At 39.0% G+C, this 24,309-nt stretch overlaps 1 protein-coding gene across 1 annotated transcript; it reads left to right on the forward strand.

Annotated features, from left to right (window-relative positions):
* The first annotated feature begins 1,683 nt into the window (after window positions 1-1,683).
* On the forward strand, window positions 1,684-24,086 carry hap1 (huntingtin associated protein 1). Its single transcript, XM_031754418.2, has 16 exons — window positions 1,684-1,740; window positions 3,826-4,198; window positions 4,507-4,695; window positions 16,135-16,211; window positions 16,453-16,569; window positions 16,677-16,771; window positions 17,325-17,433; window positions 17,624-17,702; window positions 17,788-17,918; window positions 18,011-18,085; window positions 18,445-18,656; window positions 20,319-20,537; window positions 20,664-21,001; window positions 21,245-21,433; window positions 21,667-21,769; window positions 23,075-24,086. Exons 1-16 carry the CDS (start codon window positions 1,684-1,686, stop codon window positions 23,469-23,471), a joined length of 2,760 nt encoding a protein of 919 aa, XP_031610278.1. The 3' UTR covers window positions 23,472-24,086.
* Window positions 24,087-24,309: the final 223 nt, after the last annotated feature.

Genomic DNA, 24,309 nt, shown 5'->3' on the forward strand with positions numbered 1-24,309 from the left:
GAAAAAACGCTGGCTATCATTAAAACTGCCTGTTTCCTTTGAAACTGGTTGATTAAAGTTTTTTGGGTTAAGGCTATTCACAGTTCCTTTGCTACATAGCTTTTACTTTGAAAGTTTGAAAGTTTGGAAGAAATGTCAAATGAAATAATACTTTATCTGAAACATTAAAACCAGCAAAAAAAAGAAGACTGCTACTTTGGGTTAAATGGTGTAAATAACTTGCACTTTTGTATTTACTGAGTTTTAGGCCACTTCTGTTAGGAGCAGTGCAGAAGGGATCAAGAGAAAAGAAGTTTTCAGCTAGTGTGCAGAGTCTACCTTATTAAATCCGCTGGTGAAAGAAAGTGTTGACACTCATTGTCTTTTTTTACCCTTTCTCCTAAGTCCCTCTGTGTCAAATGCACTCTTCCTTGAAAGCCTCGAGTCCAGGCGTCCTCTCTCCCTCCCCCTCCTAGCTCTATCTTTCTCTCTGTGTGCCTCAGCTCACGTACACACCCTCCTGGAAGGGCATTGTTTGCACAGAGCACCAATGTAGAGCTTTTCAAACACCCTTTACCTCTGCTGAGTTCATCTCAGTCTATTCTCCAAGGTCAAAGGCGGCATTTTCTGCTTGTATCACACCATTTCGATTCAATCCAATAGCACAAAACACCATAATTATCATTGTTTTGTGAGATTAAATTCTTCCCCTATCCCAGTTGTGGATACATTTTCAAAAATCTCTGATGGCATTTTAAGCCTGTTTTGTGTAGATGCTGGTGCAATAATCTCTGCAGTTTCATTATTTTCTGCTCGAACCGTGTCCTAGCTGATTAATCAGCTGACTGGCATTATGCCTGGCACACTAAAAAGACAGAAATACAAAGGAAAGGGAGATAACTAATAACCGTGGCTCCAGTGTCACCCCTCAGTGTGACAGGGGTTTTGTTTGCCTGCAGGGGTAACTAACCAGTGGTGTAACTGCTAAATTGTAACTGACATTGCATTGGCTGTGACTGTTCTTCTCTTTTAGCTTTTTGTGTGTATTGAATAATTTATTTAATTCATACCTATTCTATCCATTTTAGGTCAGTTTTATTTTATTGCTTTAAGAAAAAGTCTTAGTTAGAACCTGTACTTTCTCCTCAAACCTCTCATAGATTTATTGTCAGAAATTGTGGGTCAGGTCAGGTTAGGTCAATATGAAAGCTGAAGTCTGTGACTATAGTGTGAGAGAGGACTGATGGGAGCATGTTGGCCACAAACCAAAGCATTCACCTGATTGGATGGCTGTGCAGTGGAGAACAGACACCAATGTGGATAAAGAGAAATCGAGTCTCTGCCGGGGGGTGGTGATAGGGATACTCGTGGCGGGGGGGTTTAATTCGTGTGTAATCAGACAGGTGTGTCTGATGGTGGAACGCCAGTCTTGACTTGTGTCATGTGCATATTGCCCAAGCTGAACTAGTAGCTGTTGCTTTAATTGGCTCTAAGCCTTTGCCCTCTGGCCAACATGTTTTATTGACTGCAATAACTTGGCCGAGGTATCAAATGTCCTTTTGTTACCTGCTGGTAAACTAGGAAGCCTTTATCTGTGACTTCAATTAATGAGAGGGGCATTATTTCAAAAATAATGCAGTGCTAAATATAAGCTATTTGAGCTCTGTGAGAATATTTCAAATATCTATAAACACAGAGTTAAAAATGTTTCTGTGGAAATTTTCCCACAGCAGTCAGAGTGACTCAGACAGGACGGATAAGGTGAGGTGATGTAGTATCTATAAAGATAATGACTGGGACACAGAGTAATAAAACAAGCTTTTAGCATAGTGCTTCAAATAATGGTTTTAACATAATTCATCTCTTCATCAACACACTGAACACTGTATGTCTGGCAATTTTGTTTCTCTATGTAATTCATATTCTGTAGCATCTACTAGCTCTTGGTTTAAGTCATACTAAAGTGGTGTAATTTTAGGTTGTTCCTGATCATTGTGGAGCTTCAGGCAGTGGTAACTTTATCTTTGTGACCCTACAACATCAGCAAGGCACTGATTTGCTCATAGTGACAGACTCTTTAATCAAAACCGAACAATGTTGGGAGAGTTTGCTTCTTTTGTCAAATAAATCATAATAATTTACATAGTAAAACTTCTGCAAAGAAAACCAGCTCAGTGTGTACCAGCTTATCTGTTTTTTTATTATGCTTTGTAATGTCACATGCTATGTAGTGCTAGTTTTTGTTGTTGTTTTTGTTGTCTTTTGGTAAACTTCATTATTTAAATAAGGAAAGATATTTATGCTACACCGCGTGCTACCAATCATTTGCTGGAGTTTGCAGCTTCTTCTAATACTCTTGAAGGCTTTATTATGCATTTCTTTCTCATGGAAACATAATACATTATAGAGGGCATTTACAAATAATTAAAAATACAAACTGTCTCATGTCCCAAAAAACAATACTTTTTGTGTTTTGTGACAAGTTTTTGCTGTTTTGCATTACTTAAAAAATCAAAAAGCACTCCGAGAGCACAAACCTCCACCATGGCAGCTCACTCTCTGGGGTGTATTTACTTTTAAGGGAATAATATTGTATTTTGTATATGTTTATTGTGTTTTCTTCTTTTTTAAAAAAAAGTACTTTAAGAAGTTTGGAGTGCGGTAAAAACAAGCATAGAGAAAATGTGTGCCCTGTTAAAACCCATTTTAACATCCTTGACATAATTCTAATTATTTTTTCTATTGATGTGGATTTTTGTTGAATTTCAAGTTTTTGATCATAAGTTTATTTTGTTTTGTCTCAAAAATACTTGATATATATTTAATCAGTTATAACAAAGTCATAATAAAATTAGGGAATAGACTATACTCAAAGTATCCTGTGCCAAAGCTATTGTCATTTTAAATAGCTCTATATAACATTGTTATCACTTTGACCTTCAAATTACTTTATTGATTGAAGGACGGGTCGGAAGTCAAATGTGTCTTGATGTTTTAAATCTTTATAGAGCGCCTTCTATATGCTGACAATACACACCACACTTAAAAGAATAATAGTTATAACTTATAAGGCTTTTTTTTTCAATTTCCACCTAACAAATCACTGAGTTGACCTCGAAGAGCTTGGTGGACGTGAGCCAAATTGTAATAAATCGTTAACATGACACCACTCTACATCCCTAGAACATTTTATCAGATTTAATTAAACATTTTTCAAACTATGGTGTTTACAGACAGAATGTATGTGTGTGTGTGTGTGTGTGTGTATATATATGTATATATGCATATGGAGGAAATGCTGATTTAGTCTTAGTCATAATTTAGGTCATAGTTTAAGTATCTAAATTCTTTTAGTTTTAGTCTAGTTTCAGTCGACTAAATATCACAAGATTTGTTGACTAAATCTAAAGCTGATCCAATGACTAAAATACAAACTTTAAAAATTTGTTGTGTTGTGAGTTTCTCCACACAGTTTATAAAGTGTTGTAGTTTCCTTGAGATCAAATGTGATTTGTATCCATATAACTGCTCTTCAGGAAAACGGAGTTTTTCACACATATAATGTTACTGCACAAGGAGATTACTCCTGATTGGATCACTTCCAAACTCATCCCACCTTTAGGTATTGTCTTACTTTTGTTGACGAAATTAGCGGCCACCGAAATTAACACTGTTGTACATACATATATGCATATTCTAATGTATACAACATTAGCTGCAACTGTTGTTTTTTTTTGTTTTTTTTTTGTCATGGAGATAACTGCAGATGGTTTCTGAAACCTTCTAATGTTTCTACTCTCTTTTGTTTCCTCCCCTCTCTTCCTCTTTGCATTGTCCTCTCTCTAGTCATTACCTTCAGTCTCAGTCAGAGCCCAATGCCCTGGATGCCTGTGTTTTCTCCCTGAGCAACCGGGGTGGCCTCAGTCTCCAAGCGGGACACCTGGCTCTGAGTTGACCTTCACCCTGAACCCCCCAGCCCCAGCCAAGCTGTCCCACCCTGCCTCAACCCCCCTCACTTCTTCTCCTCGTTCTTCTCTTTCTCCTCCCTTCTGGCCCCCACAGGCCCATCTGGACACCCAGTCAGCCTTCTCCCTCAATGAGGGGCAGGGGGAGGCGCCGGGGTCCCTGGACGTGGACCCTCAGCCTCTTCACATTGCTTCACAGGGGTACTTAAGTGACCTGGGACAACGAGCTCGCCATGATGTGTCTACTCTAACTGGTAGGTCATTTTTTTTAATGGTAGTTTGAAAGTGAGTGCCCCACCTAAATATACAAGTGAACTAATCTAATCTGCATATTCCTTCAGTTAATTCTGACTCAGTGTGCATCTATTAAGAGATGGCATTGCATTGCAGATTCATTCATCAGTCAGTAGAGGGCAGTGTACAGTTGCATGTGACATTGGCTTTGTTTTGGGTCTTAATGTCCACTTTCTTTCTTTGTTTTTCCTCTCTCTCATATAAATCTATACACTCATCAATCTCCATTAAATACATAAATGTGCACACAAACAATCCCCACACTCAGACCTTTGTTCAGATCTGCCAGAGCTTGAGATAGTGAGCCTCCTATCAGAGGGTCAACCCAACTACACTCTTCGAGCAGACAGTGTGTTTGGATATGACAACGACGACTGGCTGCACACCCCTCTGGTGCCACCAGAGGTCGTACTGGGACTCACACATGACCAGATTGAGGAAACACTCAAATACTTCTGTGAGTACTGTTTCATTTCAGCTCTGACTGAACTGTAAAGTTGTTGTTAGAAAGGCTATAAAAATGGATTATTGACTTCTTTAACTCTTGTTAAAGCAGCAACAAACTTGTTGTACTGTAGCTGTTTGTGAAACATGCACAGTGAAGGAATTTTAAAACATTAAACATCAAAACTGTTTCAGTTAATTAATACTCTGGAATGTCAATGTTTGACAACCATCAGCTCTTATATTAAAGTTATTACTTTAAGTCACAGGTGTCGAACTCCAGGCCTCGAAGGCCGGTGTCCTGCAGGTTTTAGATGTGTCCTTGATCCAGCGCAGCTGATTTAAATGGCTAAATGACCTCCTCAACATGTATTAAAGTTCTCCAGAAGCCTGGTAATGAGCTAATCATTTGATTCAGTGTGTTGAAACAGGGTGATATCTAAAACCTGCAGGACACCGGCCCTCGAGGCCTGGAGTTCGACACCCCTGCTTTAAGTCATTCCAAAACATATATTATCTTCTTTTTCATTCATTATGAGGTTGATTATTTGTTTGCTGTGGGTTTTTACCTCTTTGCCCTTAAAGGCTGAATGGGTATTGTTGCCACTCCACTGGGTGGTGCGTAGAGTGGACACCCAAGTTTTGTAAATGTGATAACTCAAGAACGAGGAAACTCAGGATTTTGCGATTGATGTTGTAGGTGCATGTACTAAAAATCTTGGAATCCCTCTAAGGTCAAGGTCAGGGGTCAAATTTTCTAAAAAATCTTGTGAATGAGATAATTCAAGATGCAGGATTTTCAAAAATAATACCACAGGTGCATCTGCTAGACAGTTGAGGGGTAGCACTGGTTGCCACCAGGGTTTTTTGTCCTTGTTGACATTCACCTCTAAACTTTGCTAAAACTAAACTTTGCACTAAAAGTAAGGAAATTTGTGTTTGGGTGATTTTTTTTCTTAGTTTTTTAACAATGCTTCTTTGCTATAAATCCTATACTATTAGAAAGCCTGTTGATTTTCTCCTTAAATGGTATGACATTTGTAAGGGAAATTCATTTTTGGGTTGAGCAGCGGAGTTGAGCGTGTGGGTTGTTACCATGAAAAACTTGTTAAATCTTCTCTGCTGATGCCAAACAGCTTTTGTTCGGTGTTGTTTGTTGAATTTGAAGATTGAAGTATGAAGAAACAAGACATTGCAACAATTTATTTATTCATTTAACAAACGGTGGGGGAACCATACACTGCCACAAAAGCTTGACACCTCCTCCTCATGCTGGTCACACACAGCTGTGGGAGAACGTCACAGTCTTCAGCCAGCATTTGTTGAAAGTCAGCCAGTTTGATTGTGTTATTCATTTTGGAACGAATGCTGTCTGCTGTCTTTTGCAAGCTCAAGCTGATTCCACAGGTGTTCAGTAGGGTTGAGATCCTGACTGGAGGCAGGTCATTCCATCCTCTCCACTCCCAGATTTTGGAGGTAGTCTCTAATAAACCCAGCTCTATGGGGGCGAGTATTGTCATCTTGGAGCATAGAGTTTGGTTCCAGACTGTGGAGATATGGGATTGCCACTGGTTGCAGAATCTCATCTTGATATCTCTCTGCATTGAGATGACTCCAAAACAAGCCTTGTTTTTCTAGTGAGGGGGATGTCACCCCACGCCATCACACCACCTTCAATAACAAAAGCAGATTGTCTGTTGGTGCTATAATCAGCATAGCATCTCTTTGACCCTAGGATCCAACTGCCATTGGCAGAATCTGGAGTCATGAACATAACTTTCCTTAACATTTTCAGGTTCTAGTCCACATGCTGATGACACCAGTGCAAACGGGCCGAATGATGAAGGGTAGTCATGGCAGGCCTCCTGGCTTCTCTGGTGGCCTCTCTGGACTGGACATTAGAGGCTGGCGGTGTGTGGTCTGCCTGGTTAGAGAATAACTGGGGTAGAGAAGATTTGCCAAGATTTCCATGGGCAGAGCCCACATTCTCATCTCTGCTGCTCAACCCACAAATGCATTTTCCTTACAGATGTGGCACATTTAAGGGGAAATAAACAGACTTTCCAACAGTAGTTTGGAAGGTTTATTATCTATATTTATTGCCAAGAAGCATTTTTGCAACAAATGAATAATTAACCAAACACAAATGTCCTTATTTTGCTACTCTCTTTTTTTTTTCTGTACATATATATGCCGTGAATTGATAAAGGAATTGTGCAATCAGGTTGTTATCTTGTACTTCTGTCCAATCATCTCTTTTTGCTAGCACAGTCTCCCCCTGCAGGACATTAGAAAAAAATGCAACTTTAAATATATGTGCACTGATGTCTCTCTTCAGACCCTTAAGTCTGTGTTTTATATACAGTCTATGATTATCACAGGCCCTGTTGTGTAATTCGTTCATTTAATACGTAAATGTTTGGGGGAAGTAGCAGGAGATGTCATCAAGCTAAGCTCCTTTTGTGATGTGCTAATAGTTACCCTATGCTAGTTTGTCTCTTCTAGTTAAATTAGCGTGACTCTCTCGCTTAAAAAGACAAGTATATTTAAAGTCGTACAGTATAATTACAATTTCAAATGTTTTTCCTTCTATCAGTGTATTGCTTCTAGAAGAATGCTTGATCCATGGTCGGGCAGATATTTTGACAGAGATCTGTTTAAGGCCGTCATCTAATCTTGTTTATGTTCAATGAACTTGTTTCCGAGTAGGTTTGACCTTACTGACATGTCACTTTGACAACCAACCAAACAGTTTCAGAGAAGAGGTAATTCCAGGATGACGTCAGATCGTGAACAAAGCTGTAATCCAGCTGAAACGTTAATCCAAGTATGGAAAATGACCCCCTGACTCAAAGTACCTTTTGTAGAAGTTCCAATCGTTTTTCAGTTTTCCAGCTCTGAGTCTTTATTCACTGTGCATGTTTGTGGTTAATCAATTTATCTTTACGCAGAATTGGTTTTGCCATTGTAACAGAAACTGTAGTATCTATGGATTCATGCAAAATTAAGTTCTACTTGTGTTTACAGATGATGGATAAACATGATAGATAGAATATTTTAAGTTGTGTTAAAGTTTAGTGTTTCACCTTCCTGAATTGCTGCCTCTTTAGTGAGCTCAATCTCCCAAAATGTTTCATTGCTGCCAAAGGGAAAAAAATGTTTATTTAATTTAGTAAACGTGTACTAACTTCAGCTCCTCATAGTTGTTTTTACCTTTAGAACATCACAAGAATAATAACACACGTATTTTCACAGGGAAGTAAGAATTAAAATGTAGAGATTATCCCAAGAGAAAAGTCAAACAATCGTTGTGTTAATTTTTAGCCTTTATTTTCAGAGCTCAGTCTTTGCCTGAGTAAAGTTTAGGTTTGGTTCGTTGAACATTAATATGTTACCTTTGATGGCTGGCCAAGAATGTCCTCACGGCTGCTTTGTACTGGACAAGGTACTGAAGGTAATACAATAAATGTAAAGGTGCGCCTGTAAACATAGTAATCGAAAACAGACTAGTTAGCTGTTTTACAGCACACAAAGCACGTTTCGGTTTGCTTGGTAAAGATATAAAGGGAAGAGTACTCACAAGAGTGAATATGAAAATGTTAATAGTAAGCTGCATTATTGTGTTTCATCACTTATGGCCTATAAAGTTTGGTGAATGTGTAATTGCTATATTTAGTGCATTTAGGTTTCATTCTGATCAAAGACTGGATAAACTAACTAGTCATACAAACCTACAGTTTTTGAGTATTAAACTTGAAATATTAAATATTAAACCTTTAATTTCCATTTATGCTAAATGCTTTATTTTATTATATTAAATAGAGAATAAAGATTTCAGGAAGCTCCTTTTCATAATGTTTAAACTTGCTGGTAGGAAATAAAAAGAACCTTCCATCTCTCTGGTCGTACTGTGCACCTGACCTCCTCCACGCGCACACACCTGCACCACATTTAGGTGAGTCGCAGATGTCAAATGTCACTAATCCGATTAAGCAGTCATGACTTCTAAGCAGTTTATGCTGCAGCTCCGCAAACGGTATATCCTAATGGCGACTCTGACATCACTACAAAGACAATGTTGGCAGTCACTTGCAGCACTGATGTTAATACATCGTCTGTTTTAAATAAAGTCAGCATGAACTACTGTAAGATAGCTGCATGACTGATCTATTGTTATTGTCCTTAAACATGTTGACCTGGTCTCAAATTATAAAATAGAGTTGATGAGAGAATCCTAGAATTCTATTCTGTAGTTCTTTGAGGTATTAAATATTGAATTCATAGTTTTTTTTAAATACATTTATACACTATTATACTATTGTATGTTTCTGTAATTATAGTTGGATCTCTTTTCATAAGGAATAATTTTATATATAAAGCTAAATATGTAAATAAGTGCCCCATTACCTTATATTGTGTTTTTCTTGTTTCTATATTTTAAAAATAAAAAAGGGGGTTAAAGAGTGGTTTAGCTTTTTACACTTTGTAGCCAAAACTAACCCTGATTTATAGTAATAGGATTGCATGTTTGTGTCCTCATAATGCTAAACAGGCTGTACCTACGTGATGCCAACCCACGTATTGCTATACAGAACAGGACAGACTAACCTGACCCATGCAGACTGTGCCATGCTGCAGTGACTCTATTTGGCTGGTGGCATATGGTGTTGTTTGAGTTCTTTACTTAAGCTCACACCCTCCTCCTCTGTGCTCTTTCTTTGTGTTTTATTTGCAGTCTTGCACTCATTTGATGTAATGCTAGTTAATGAAAAACATTTTTCAATCATCAGGTTTGAGATTAAATCTATTTCTAAATATTGATCACAGTTAATGTTGAAATTGGTGCATATTTTAGCATTGTGTAAAAAAATCTGGCGTGTCACCGATTGTTGAATTTGTTTAATAATATTTATATAACGATAGTAGATCAAACCACATACAGGTGTTGCCTCAAGGTGCTCTATGTTGTAAATCCACATATAATCATTGATGTTGACCCCACTCAGTTCATTATTTTGGTTTGTTAGCCTATAGCCTTACTGTTGTAGTTTGCTCTTTCTGCATTCTGTGAGCATATAGCTAAAGAGCCAAAAACCTGCTAAGTTTTTGCTCTAAAGAACCAATGTAGCAACTTGTAACATTGTGGAACTTATAGGAGTTAAAAATTAGACTTTCTTGTAAGTAACTGGTCAGAAAATAAATATAATTGTTTAGCATTGGAAATTGTTTAACCTAATGTAAAAATGTATATGAACTGAACAAACCATGGGTAGTATAGCCAGTTTGTCAAGGAAGTATTAAGACAATTTTTTTAGCACTATCAAAAATAACAGTAATGATTCACAAAACCAATGATCCCTAACAAGGAGTGCATGGGAAGTAACCATGAAGCAGCTCAGGCATGCAGTGCAGTAAAAGGAGATTCTTTGGTTCAATAAGAAACTTTGTTCTCCAGCATATTTGGATATTGATTCATGTTTGACTAGAGCTGGGCGAGAAAACGATAACGATATGTATTGCGAAATAACTTTTTCTCGATAGAAAAATTAAACTATTGCGATAGGCCTCATCTCTCTTGTCCTCTTAAAAAAAAAAAAAAAAAAGAAAAGAACAGCCAATCCAAATTAAGTAGCGCAGCGCCGAACCAATCATAGCCGCAGCGTCACGTCACGTGACTTGTTACGTACAGCACAAGTAAGTAAGTAAGTAAGTAAGTAAAATTTATTTATATAGCGCTTTTCACAGATAAAAATCACAAAGTGCTTTACAACACAGGAAATGGGAATATAAAACAATATTCCCAAGCGCCAAGGCGCACATGTGTATTTGTTTTTGCAGCCGTGCAGCCCGGGTAATGAAGGAAATGAGTTTGCCGACTAGAGAAAAATCAACCGAGAGCGTGAGCGAAGGTTACCAAAGAAAAAACAGATGATGGTTCCAATGCCGGAGAGCTTGTCGAACGGAAGGGCCACAGAAGTTCCGTAGTGTGAAGGTATTTCGGCTATTTCAAGTCTGACAAAAAACAGAGTAGCGCACTGTAAATTGTGCCGAAAGCAAGTCTGGAAATACAATAAAGCGGTGCATGCTCAATCTCTGACTGAAAGTACTAATTCATCATTTGGCTTTTGTCAGACTAAAGTAACTGTTAAAACTGTTTGAAAAGCTAAGCTATACAACAAGGAGAGATTGAGAAGTTCCTTTTAGTTCTCAGTTTATTTGATATTGACAAAAGTTAGTCAAATTTGTCTGTTCTTCTGTAAAACGACCTAAGATTTATTTTTAGAATTAATATTTTGTTTCTAAGTGGAATTGACAATTTAGTGGTCTGTTTTGTTTGTTCTATTTTGAAACTTAAACGCTTTAGCGGCTGCCTTTTGTGTAGTTTGCAATATTTGCCTTTATTTATCTGAAACTGAAGTCTCATGTTCCTTAAGTACATCTACCCTGTTGAACTTATTATGGGAAATAAATATTTTAATTAAAACAAGCTGCTAATTATTTCACATTTTACTTGTGAGCAACGGCACATTTAAATCTTACAAATATAGTTATTTGGCTTATATCGTGATATATATCGTTATCGCCTGAAATGAAAAAAACATCGTGATATGAAAAAATCTTATATCGCCCAGCTCTATGTTTGACCTTTCCATAAATGATCATAAAGTTATCACAACCAGAGATGCGAGCACTACGTGATGATTGTGCACAACGTTTTTTCTGTAGATGCCCTGAAGCAAAACAAGGTGGCAAGCGACCTTCCAGGGTGTTCCCCCGCATGCATATGATCTCATATCAGCTCATATCACCGATATCAGCTCTCACTTTGCAGACTTTTATCAGCAACATTTGGCTCTTAGTAAACAAAGAACCACACAATGAGTTACACAAGGGTCCTATTTCATGCTATTGAGCTCTTACTCAAAGTTTATAAGGTGTTCTTAAGAAATATATGTGCAGGATTTTCTTTATTTAAATGAATGTGCCAGACTACAGGTTCTCTTTTGTTTCTGGCTGGTGACTTGAAAGTGAAGCTTTGCCACTTTTTTATTACTAAGGGTAAAGTCCACACATCATTACTTCCTTATAACCATCTGTTTTTCTTTTAGTTATGTTGTCTCTTGTCTCATGGTTGAACCATTCCTTCAGTGGACGTGCACGTAATTCACGTGCATTCTTCAGGGAATAACAAATGCATGAATGTGCAACGTGATAGCTCAGATGGCAAACGTTATCTCTGCTGTCTTTTGCAAAATTTGACAGGCACACAGTCAGTTTGTGGGTGAAAAATTAATTAGAAGGTAAATATTTGATTGTAAGAAACTGCTTTAGCTTGGGCAACAACTGAAGTCACAAGATACACAGACTAGACATATATGATGAAGATGTAGAATATTTGTGATTTCTGTATTATTTTAGTGTCTGTAATATTTTTATTACAGAGAAAAAAAATACTTCTTCCTTTTATTATTATCTGTGAAAACTTACTCAGTAATTAAGAACAGGGCCTTCTGCCTCCATCAGTCCCCTGTGGGGGTGGGTGTGACTCTGCCTGCACCACTATTACGCAGAGCCCCCTCCTCTATGGTACTGCGTATGTGAGGAGAATTAGACCAGCCACTGGCATGGATGGAAGCTACTATCTCGCTCGGTTTACAGGGGTGGGTGGGCTTTGTGGAGCATCCTTTTGAACTGCACCAAATGCCCCAACCAGAATTATTGTCATTTGTAGTCTTGTGTCACTCATATCTTTTAATTATTGCTAACAATAATTAATAAATATCAGATTTTATGGCTTGCCATTTAGACTTTGATGCCTCCTTTACCCCTCCCCCTTTTCTTCCCTTTTTTCTTACCCGGTAGTCCAACGTGGCCAGGTGAAGGGAGGCAGGCATGACGACAGATGGCCCTTACAGTCTGAGGGATTATATATTAACACCAAGCAGCTCAGATTCTCATGCACACGCAAATAGAGGCGTATACGCTCACTCCCTCACACAGTCTAGTTGATATTGCTTTACCCTACACACACGCCAGCAGATTCATGCCAGACACACAAATGGTTTGTCACAGCACAGCTGACAGACAGCAGAAGTAGAAGAACGAGGGATTTAACCCATGGACGGAGATACAGAGAACAGTTTTTCATCCATCACCATGGAGGTGTGGAGCTCCTCAGCATCTGAGGGAGACGAGGAGGAGAGGAGCCATTCCAGTCTTTTAGATGAAATAGCGGAGGAGAACAAATGCCACAACAGCAATAACAATAACAACAACAATGACAACCTTTGCAGGGAGGTGACACAAGGTGAGATGTGCTGATCCTGTTCTGCAGAGCCCATACTTAAAAAATAGAAATAAGAGAATGTAGAAGTATAGTATTAAAGGTCAAGATCAAGTGCAACTCAGATATTCCTGTCCGGTGTACTCTGTGGTACGTTGCATTGTCATGGTCCTTGTTATCTAAGCACTTTAATACTTAATGGTGAGCTGCGTATACTGCAGGGTTCAGTTGTGTCACTGAAGATACACTGTGCAAATGAAGATTAACCTTTAACAAAAAGCGAGTCTTTGCAGACTCTGCTTGAAGCTTTAGTTCAAAATTAGAGCATCAAGAGGTGTAAAGTTTTGTAAGTGTATTCAGTTTCAGTTTTTCCTTTTAGTGTTGTGAAGGTCAGAGTACCTGTGAGTGTGTATGCCCATGCATGCTGCAGCAGCACAGGCCGTGTATACAAGCGATCAAATTATAATTCTCAGTCATTCTAATTTGTGTTTTCTGTTTTTTCTGTTTTTACTTTATGGATCCAGCGTTACACTATATATGTTTTGCATATTTTCTTCCTCCTGCAACAAGCAATGGGGGAAAAAAGCAAACGCAAAATTAGCTTTAGTTTTTGCAGGAAAACTTGGAGAATTTAGACATATTTCTTTCTAAGAATGACTACTGTTTAATAGGTGTGCTTTTGAGGAACAAAAACTGCAGGTGCATTACTGTACTGCTGCTCTAGTTCCAATCCTATAATTTCAGGGGCTAAAACCAAAAAAATCTAGTACTTTATAAATAAATGTATGCCTATGTGGGCTTGTTTTTATCTGAGTGACTGTGTGACATGTTCCAGGCTTTTTATTTAATGTGTGCATTTATAGCTGTGTCCCGTCCCCCCCCCCCCGTGCTGCATGTTGTGTGGGTGTGCACGATGGTGCAATCCAAATGTTATTCAGAAATATAAGTCCTATATTTCTTTTTAGTGACATGTATTTTCACTTAGATCTGTCCCTTAATACTGTTATTGACTTGCTTAAACTGCACTAAAAATGTACAGACAGAATCGCACTAGAAAGTCTTGTGAGACAAATATTTTATCCTGCCAATCCTATCAAATGGTCACCTTCAGAACAATACAGATCAATGATCACTGTAAATGTTATTCCTGGAGCTCATCTATGTCCGTCTGATCCCTCAACCCAACAGACGTCATAAGCGCACCTAAGTCATTAAGGAACAGTGTTAGACTTGCAGTCCATTGAACTTGACTAGATTTAGCTCAGCCTAGACCCCAAAACCTCTACCTGGATCTGCTCTGTGCTGTGACAGCTGGGTTAAGATGAAATGGATTAGGTATTTTGGCTAGTAGGCTAGAGGGTGTAAATAATACACAGTACTCTAACTTCAGTTTAATGTTCTTGTAACCACTGAGATTAGGCAGTAAAATGTAAAAAAAAGTAGAGTGTTTCTTCTTGGTTTAACATGTGACTTGTCATTGTTTTGGATATGTGAAAAAGATAAATGTGTTCCTACCAGTAGTCCTGCTGCAGACGTTGCTTTTAGCACTGCACTTTCAGGACAATAGGATTTAATGAAGTTAACCTATTATCTGATTAACCTTTGTTAATTTAAAGACTCTATTGTGGTCATTACATTAGTGCACAAGTAGACGTGCATCACTGTGACGCTTTGCTGTTTTGTTTCCAGTTTGGATTATTATTGACCTTGAAGTCTTATCTCTATTGTTGAAGTGTGGCTGAACATGTGACGTTTTTTCATTAGCAGATTAATTTTCAGGATATTTTTTTTAGCACTTGCATTTGTTTGATTATGCTCGCATTTTAAAGAGATTGGATTTTATTACGAGATATTAGACAGAATCTCTGTCCTGACTTTTATGATCCAGGCTTGTTCCACAGAGCTAGTGTTATCATTCAGTGGAGCCCGGGTATTCGAGTGCTTTTGCCTTGCTGCAGTGTCCTTGAGAGAAACATATTATCCTGCCAGCTGACCTGTTACATAGCCAACAGTGAACATTAAAATTAAATCCAAAGGGTGGCAAGCATCATTTGTCATCTCTGTGTCCTAGAATCAACTTTATGGCTTTGATACTGCTACTGAGAAGTGTTCAACAAAATAATAAAGTTCCCGATCTCACATATTTTAACAGTGACCGAATTTTTCTTTGATCTTAGCAAAATTAAATCCTGTAGATGTGGTTCATGCTATAAGTTATGGCAAATATAAAATGTGCTTACACAGAACAATACAGTACAGTCCTCCCTAAGGTTGGGTTCCTTCCATTAGGCTGATTAGATACTGACACAGCTATCCAATCACTGTGTTTCTAGGCCAAATTCAGGACTCAGTCTAATTGTGTGCCAGGCAGCTTCCCATCTCTTTAGCTAAGCTTTCATCTGAAGTAAGATTATGCAACTTTAGAGATGTTGTATGCAGAATCGTAGGCTTATCCAGCCAATGTCTGCATATCTTTAAGCAGATTCTAAAAGACTGTATATATGCTTTTTACACAAATGAGGCATGCCGCTAAACAGTACCTACAATTAAAGCCATTATTGCAAAGACAGAAACAAAGTGAAACCACGATCTCATACCTATTAGTAAATGTCTGAAAAATAAATTAACCTATTGAAATTTAGAAATGATGATTACACGAATGCCATTAATTTAAAATCTGTCTTATCTGTCCTAATCGAATGACGTATTAATCCTGTTCACCACTTCAGCTTTAATTGGCTTGTTTATGTCTACTTCACTGTACAGGATGTAAACAAAGTTACAGGTCAATAGCCAGCCACTGTTATCCTTTCCTGATGTGAATACCTTGTCAGTTTAGTCCCTGTACATAGACCTATATTAGCATCCAGGAGAACGAGGTCTTTAGCGGTGTCTTATCTGGGCTAAAAAGGATCAAGCTAAGAGGATCAGTTTGTGGCTGACCATGTGGAGATGTTGTGTCTCTAGGTCTGGTTAATGATAAATAGCAATAATGTAACTTTATCAGGTAGGCGGGTCTTTCTTCACTCTAGTGGACATCTTGTTGTCTAGTTAGCCTTACACCATCCTACTGTTAGCACGACTGATTCCTTGCAGTTCTCTTCCATTATCACCTACAGTTATGTCTTTTCCTTCATTCACTAAATCCATCTCTCACTCCTCCCTCAGTGCTGTCCTCAGACAGAGTTGGCCAGGTCACCAAGACATATCATGATATTAAGGCAGTCACCCACCTGCTGGAGGAGGTAAGACAGAGACACACAGCGGATGAATGGAATTTAAGAGGATCAGACTTTTCAGCCTCACAGATCATCACTGTTTGTCACAGTTTTCTGTATATTTTTGTCACCCCTCTCAATGCTATCTACTAAAATTTTTGTCTTACATAATTACAGTTTAAATCAGAACAGTGTAATCAAATCAATTAAAACCTTAAACATATCTCAATGTATTTATTCATTTATATGTTTGATTATGACTTTGCAGAAAGAGCGTGATCTGGAATTGGCAGCACGGATTGGCCAGTCCCTCCTGAAGCAAAACCAAGAACTAACAGCACGTAATGAAATGCTGGATGAACAGCTTGAAATTGCAAAGGAGGAGGTAAAAAGAGAGGCTCTTGATACACACCTGTATAGCGAGATGGAAATATTTAATCTTTGTTGTGTCACACTCTGCTGTGCTTAAGTGATCGTGACTTGTTTTTGTAGATTGCTCAACTGCGCCATGAGCTCTCGATGCGAGATGACCTCCTTCAGTTCTATGCGAGCACTGAGGAGATTGAAAACGCTCAGTCGCAGTCACCGTGAGTACACAAACTTGCATATGTGGTGTAACGCACAGGGTTGAATGATGACGAGCTGCTGGCAACCTGTTTTGCAGGTTGTGTATAACAGAGGTGCAATGCATCCTGTACTCTTTAAAAAAAATACTAACTATGCTTCAAGATGTTACCACAAAGTAGTTTCAGTGGACTTCCTGTTGCAGTGGTACCAAAAGGTTCCTCAGTGTTTATGATGGTGAATGTCCGCTATAAAGGATTGTGTTTACACTGTTGGTTACTACCTTGGGCTTATGCATAAGTAAACAGACGTCAGAACATCCCCACTGATCCTCTCAATGTCTTCAGCTAGTGAAACCCTCCCCATCAGCACTTAATCATTGCTATTATACATTATTACTCTCTGTTAACTTAGATTCATCGCAGTGATCCATGTTAATTATTTTGAGAGTGTTAATTATATTAAAAAATAGCCTATTCTTTATACAGGGCTTAGCACCTGATCACTCTTTTTCATCACTTTTCTTATAAAAAATTGGATTTTATTTAATATAAATGCATTTCTTTCTTTCCTTAGAATGAAAAGGAATGAATCGTGCAGTTCACTCACCAACTTCATCCACTATGACTTCCTGCAGCAGAAACTGAAAGGTTTAGAGGAGGAGAACCGCAAGCTCAGATTAGAGGTATGCACCGACATTAAAATTAAAGAGATATTCCTGTTCACTGTTATGTGTTTGTTTGTTTATTCATTTATTTGAAAATAAATAGTACAGTATGCAGTGCGTCTTTGTTCATTGCACACAGAGTTTTCAAGACTGCAGTTCAGCATCACATATGATAATTGATTATTAATAAGCGACATTCTTTCTGCAGGCTACTGAGCTCTCAACAGAGACGTCAATCTACGAGGAGCAAGAACAGGAGCTGATGATGGTGTGTGTGGATGAGCTCTGTAAGTGTCACAGTCATGCTTCAGTCAATGAAAATGGGAATTATAAGTCAGGCACAAGGAAATTTATGGGACTTGTGTGTTTCAGCATCTGCCAATAGGCAGGTGGTTGACTTGTCGGAAGAGCTAGCGCGGAAAGTAGAGGATTGTCTCAGGCAGCAGGAGGAAATCAGCTCGCTGCTCGCTCAGATCGTTGACCTGCAGGCGCGCTGCAAAGGGGTGAGAGGCTCACACATGTGCACAGCTTTTGTTATGGATTATATTAAATACTTGTGTTAAAACTTTCTGAATTCTGTTGTCTTTCCGTTTAGCTCACCCATGAGAACGAGGAGTTAAACCACCAGCTGAATGCCTCCCGTGAGAGCCAGCAAAAACTGAAATCTGAGGTAAGATACTCACTTTGTAATCTCTGCGACTTCAGCAGTGTATTTGGTGTTGGATTAAGATGATTACATGAGCTCAGTTTTGATTTTTCTTTGTGCGTGACTGAAACGCTCTCTTAATATAGACACAGATGTAGAGTTTGAGGTGTTTACAGAAACCCATTTTTGGCTTTAGATAAATATGCTGATTTCAGCACCTCTTGTTTGTTTATTATCAAATTCTTCTGCGTATGTGTCGAAGCTTAACTTAGCATTATATAATGCTAAGTTCAGCTGCTCCTGTGTATTTTGTCAGTGGCATGAGACTTTGTTTTTTTTCCCTTGAGCTACAGTTTGACTGATTTGTCACCCCCTGTCTCTAGCTCAAGGACTTGCAGGACAAGTACTCAGAGTGTAAGGACATGCTCCACGAAGCCCGAGAGGACATTAAAAATCTTCGAAACAAGAGCCTGCCGAATAGCACCGTGCAGCGGTACACTTCATTGGCCTCAGTCCTCCCCATGGACTCTCTGGCAGCAGAGATTGAAGGCACTTTCCGCAAAGGCCTAGACACCCCTGCTCCCTCAGAATACAAGTGAGTCTATGACCTACTCTTTTATGACTGTTTGGCTTATATGCACATCTCAAAATCCTTATCCACTTTGTCTGGTCTAAATTGACCAGATTGTACCATGAATATTGAGTAGCAGTTGTAGTTTCATGTTCCTGTTTTCATAAGGATTATTTTCTAGAACTACAAAGATGACTAAGGTTAAACAAGTTCAGCTCTGGGATATTACCTTTATACCTTAAGTGCTTAAATTCCGTGGTAGTTCCACTCCCTGCCCCATCACACCTTAAACTTAATTCCCTTTGTCAAGTAGCTTTTACTTTTATAGCAGCTCAGCTTTTATTAGACACATTCCTTACAGAGGAAAAAAAACAGCAGGTACAATAGTACTGACTGAGTTGATGCATGCTTGAAAATAATTACTAGTAAGATTTAGTATGTTACATGTGTATATGTTGTTGTGGTAATTTTATTAGATAAAAAATTTATGATTTGGATTTCAGGGATCAACAAGTTTTACTTGACTTGAAGTTTTGTTAGTACGTAATGTTTTCTGTTAAAAGAACTACATCAATGTCCATTGTGTGGAATGAAGCTACTTGACATCCATCCATGATTTAGCTGAATTAATGCTTAATTTTAGTTTTGTATTTAATAATTAAGGCTTTTATAAGGTGTTAGATGGTGTCAGGAAGATCGAGATTACAGACTAGTATAATTTTTATTTTTGTGCATTCTCGTGTATAAACAAAGAAGAAGAAGAACACAAATATGTTTTAATCAGTCTGTGAAATACTAAACAGATTAATTGTGGAGAGAGGGACTTTGCCCCCATGAAAAATGATCCTTAGAAATGAAAAAGGAAATGTGAAAAATGAAACGCACATCTGCTCTTTCTTGCCTTTCATCTGTCTCTCGTTCTGTGCATCTTTTTTTCTGTTTACAATAAAATTATGGCATTTCGCATTCAAAGCAATCTGTAGTTTGTTCATTTAATTTCTTGTATCGATGTGTTTCCCGTATTTGGGTAATTATTTTGTTTTAGGAGACAATATACTACAAATAACAAGAACATCATCAACCAAAATGTTAAACAAAGTGAACCAGAATTTGAAATGCAAATTGAAGTGAAAATCAATTACAAATTTGACCATTTATCTATTCAACTTATGGCAGCATATAATAATATGTCATATACTATTTGAAAGATACGTCACTGATATATAATAACGCATTTTATTTGAGAAAACAGAATCTCAGACTTGCCTCACTCTATGCATCAGCCTCAGATCCATAGAGTGAGGCATTCACTTTGCCAGCAGGCCTGTTACGCTAATGGACTTAGTCTAAAAGTAAAAACTGTTACAGCTAAATTTTAACTGACACAGCATGACCCCTTGGTATATCCCAACACTGACCCCTTTTGTTTATCAGTACTGTCCTGTTATTGCTACCTGTTAGTTTCTTTTGTTAACAGTCTCCAAACAGAGGAGCATCTTTTAAGTTCAAGTTTGAGTTTTTTTTGTTGTTGTTGTTGCTTCTAAATGAATGGCAATTATACAATTTCCCTCCTGTAGCTCGTATAAAATTTTGAGGAGTTTCAATTCTGAATAAATATTTTTTTGGAGGGTTCTGAATGTGTAAGAGAGACACTCGTGTCATTACTTTTGCTGTTTCCTCTGGCAGGAACCACCCCTGGCGTGTTTTTGAAACCGTGAAAGTGGCGAACAAGGCTGTAAGGCAGTGGTCTCAATGCCACTCACCAGGTGTGCCAGGCTCCAGCCCGGTGTCTGCACCTTCCAGCTCTAACAGCACCCCCCGGACCAGCTACTATGGGTCTGATAATGCCAGCCTTAACTTGGAAGACAAGCCAAGCTCCAATCCTGCTCAGAAAGAAGACAGCAGGTAAGACTGCACATCAGATGCCACAGTACTGCCTTAAGATTTGACACAGATTTTACATTTTTGGGATACAGTTTGAAGCTGTAGGATGTTGACTTTAAAATAATGTTGTTAATTTTTCCTTTTTAGCGTTAGTGGGCCAAAACGTTTAGGTCAACCAGGCACACCAGGAGGCCAGGATCTCGAAGCTGCCTTGTGCAGACTCTCAGTCCGCCAGCAGAACCACTCTTCTGACCGACCTTTCTTCGATGTGGAACGCGAACGTAAACTCCGTGCCTTGGCAGCAGACAGTGAGGAAGGCGAGGGCTCTAGTGGCTTCCTGACGCCAAATTACAGCCTGGCCTCCAGCCCAGCAGCTTCAACAGGCACCAACTACTCCAACGGTAGCTCACGGCACTCCTGTGGCTCCTCGGGAGGATCCAGGTCCTACCTACCTGACCGTTTGCAGATTGTCAAACCTCTGGAAGGTAAAATTTTTAGCTTTATGTTTCTCTAATCAATGTCTTCAAACCTGTTTCAGCATTTGTGCAGTCTTGATGAAGCATAAGAAAATAAAACAAGACAGAAAATGATGAGCTTCTTCACCTTAGCCTCTGTAGTAAATCCCACGGATGAAAAGCTGCCCTGCTCAAAGAGCAGTATTTGTAATGCATCTATATTCTATTACTACACACTTCAGTGACAGCACCTTCTGAATCTCTCCTCTTCAGGCTCAGTGACTCTGCACCAGTGGCAGCAGCTGGCCAAACCAAACCTGGGAGGTATCCTGCATCCACGCCCGGGAGTCCTAACTAAAGACTTCAGGGAGCTCGAGGTCGACATACAGCACGTCTACAGCTTGAATGACCTAGAGGAGGATGAGCCAGACCTGTCACAGCTCTCTGGCACTCACAGCATGGGTACGACACATTGGCACACTATACACACAAGTCAACTAGTTGTCTCATTTCTACTCAATTCCAGATGACACATTTACTGAAGTGCATATCTCCTCATTATAGAGGATAGCTCCCATTCCCTGCAAAATTACTGCAGGGTCCATCTTCATTCAGTCTTTTAGTGACTCTTTAGATGCGTTTTCTTTCCTACATGTGTAGTTTAACCTACCTTTTTCCCCTCCATGACCTCACAGTCTCTTCATCGGGTCCCAACCTCCCTCAGACCCCTCCCACACATACCATCACCACCTGCCAAGTCCTCCAACCCTCCCTAATCATCCCCTCCTTCTCCACTAGGTAAGAACATACTGTTTTGGGGTTATTTCGTCTTTGCTCATTGTGTTTTTTCACAGCTCTGACCAAGGTAAATACTCCTTAGACACCGTTAGTTGGATTTTGTATTAACATGATGGACCTTTTAAACTAAATCAAGGAATTTACTAACCCAAACTTTTTTTTTTTCCAGTGTCACTTTCATTAAGGTGGACCTAAATTGTTTGTTTTCTTTATTTTGTGAAATTGTGTTCAGCAATACTAAATACGGGCAAAGTTTGACATAATGAGGTAACCGTGTATGCTCTTCATGACGTCAGAGAAGAACACCATGGCCATCCCAGGCACATAGGTCTTAGCCCCAACCTGCTTTTTAAGTATTCTGTTTGCAAGGGACAGCAAATCAGAAGTAAGCTGTATTATAGAAAAGGTGGCTTACACTAAAACACTAAAATGGCTTATTTTATACAGAAGATGACTTGAATGAATTACCTCTCCAAAGCTCTAAGGCTACTAATTTAGACTCCATGAATAAAATTGTGGAGCTGAAAATGAGCACAATAGGTTCACTTTAAACAGGTATAGATATTACAGATTACAGTTGCTCTGTCTTTCCTAACTTCCGTTCTTTACCCTCTCAATGGTAGAAAACGTCTGTCAAGGCTCTTTCTCCAACTCTAGAAGGAGCCATCAGGGAAAAGTAAGAGCCTGGTGTTATAAATGCACTCTGAATGCTTGATTAGTGTCTGGAATATTAACGACAGAGGCATGATCTCCAGCACTTCCAGTCCTCACTCTGTGCATGGAATGAGTGATCAATAAGTCTAGGAAAGAGTTTACTGTGTAAACATTTCAATGTATTTAGAAAACAGAGATCTACCTAAATCTAATGTACTGCATTGCCTTCGATGGTAAAACAATTTAAAAAGTTGGTTTACAGTTTTTAGGTGCTAAGTATGATGTAGTGGAAGGTCTGTAAATGTTGCTTGATGTTTCATGAGTCCTGCTTCCGTTATGCATGTTATCTTTTACTAATGCCTGCCTAACGTTGTAACATCTGCTCTTACTTATTTTTGCTCCCCACTGGGTTTTTTATCATATTTTTTTCCTACCATCTCTTTCACTTTCTTCCACACCAGATCAGTTTTCCTCATCACTGGGATATTAACATCATGTTTCTCCACGTTTTAGTGTTGATGTGCTAAACTAACCAAAACGTCTCACATCGTCTCTTTTTCAGTCAGTTTATATGAATATGCATGTGCTTGTAGAGGACATGTTATGTCATTTGGTTTTAATATTTTGTTTGTTTCTTTTGTTTTTTTATAGCCTTCACTCTTTCGGCCTGCCACCTTCTCGGGACCGTGAACACGTGAGCACTTCACCGGTCTTGCAGCAGGACTTTGGCCAGGGAGGCCGGACAACCACCACAGATCTTAGCACTTCATCACTGGGACTCCTGCAACTGCTGCAAGAGCGCGGCATCTCAGCCTCCAGTCATCCCCACCACAACCTGCACTATAGCCACAGTGGAAAACCTTCGTCTTCTATCATATCAGACAAAAGAGGAGACTTTTCCTCACACAGAGAGGGACGAAGGAACATTTTTAGCTGGAACTTGGTGGAGAAGCTTCAGAGTCTCGGGTTGCACAGAGTGGCAGCCTGGGGGATGAGGGGCCCCAGTGGCAAAGACAGGGAAGCAGTCAGACCTCCTCCGAAAGTGTGATGCATTCACCTCCACACTCCTCTCTCATTCACCATAGTGACTTTGCATAAAGCCATGCGATTCCTACTGTGCACTTCAATGCCCACCACAGCACCCGTGTCTTGAAAAGAAAAGCCACAGAATGTGTTAGAGCCATACTTTCAGTTATTGGTAGTGTGCATTACAATCTTTTTCTATGAACGTGTGCACGGTAAATTATTCTTTACATGTGGGACATTTTCATCTCAGGAAAACCACCTGATCACTGCTGTGTTTGACTCACACGTTGCTTCTTTTTACACAAAAAGGAACATGATGAAGAAAAAAATCTTTTATACTTTTGTGTTTTGACTGTCCTTTTACAATTCCCCCACCCCCCATCACTGGTTTTAAAAAAAACCTCCTCACTCGTCATTTTATTAGTTTCCAAAGAGAAACATGAGTTATGTGTAAATAATAACTTTGTCATTTAGGGAAATGAAAAAAGACGATGTGCTGTAAATTATTGAGAGTACAGAAACCACAAACAAACCAGTGCTGTCACTGAAAATGCACTAAAACACAGTCTGGTCTTCCTGCTTATTCGCTGCTATGTTGACAAAAGCATATAGTGTATAAGTTTGTCAAACTATACTTAGAAAGAAGCACTGAGAAGAAGCCAGACTATGCAGTGACTGAACTGAGTAATGTTAATAATATTGAGCAGTCTGCCTTGCAGTCCATTACTTGCTCTCACATGCACACTTCCATTTCACCTCTAAGCTGTTTAAAGTTACACCTTTGTGGACTTCTGAGCCAAACCTCACCAAAACCAAATCAGATTTGCATGTTGCATGGAAGACGGTGAAGCAACATGTCG

Source organism: Oreochromis aureus, linkage group 6 (assembly GCF_013358895.1).
Source record: "Oreochromis aureus strain Israel breed Guangdong linkage group 6, ZZ_aureus, whole genome shotgun sequence".
Lineage (NCBI taxonomy): Eukaryota > Metazoa > Chordata > Actinopteri > Cichliformes > Cichlidae > Oreochromis > Oreochromis aureus.

Bases quoted from the DNA above. Each gene is read 5' to 3' on its own strand.
- hap1 (XM_031754418.2), top strand. From the start codon at position 1,684: ATGTTTCTGTGGAAATTTTCCCACAGCAGTCAGAGTGACTCAGACAGG. The intron at 21,002-21,244 runs GTAAAATTTTTA...TCTCCTCTTCAG, and splicing joins GATTGTCAAACCTCTGGAAG to GCTCAGTGACTCTGCACCAG. The intron at 21,434-21,666 runs GTACGACACATT...ATGACCTCACAG, and splicing joins CTCTGGCACTCACAGCATGG to TCTCTTCATCGGGTCCCAAC.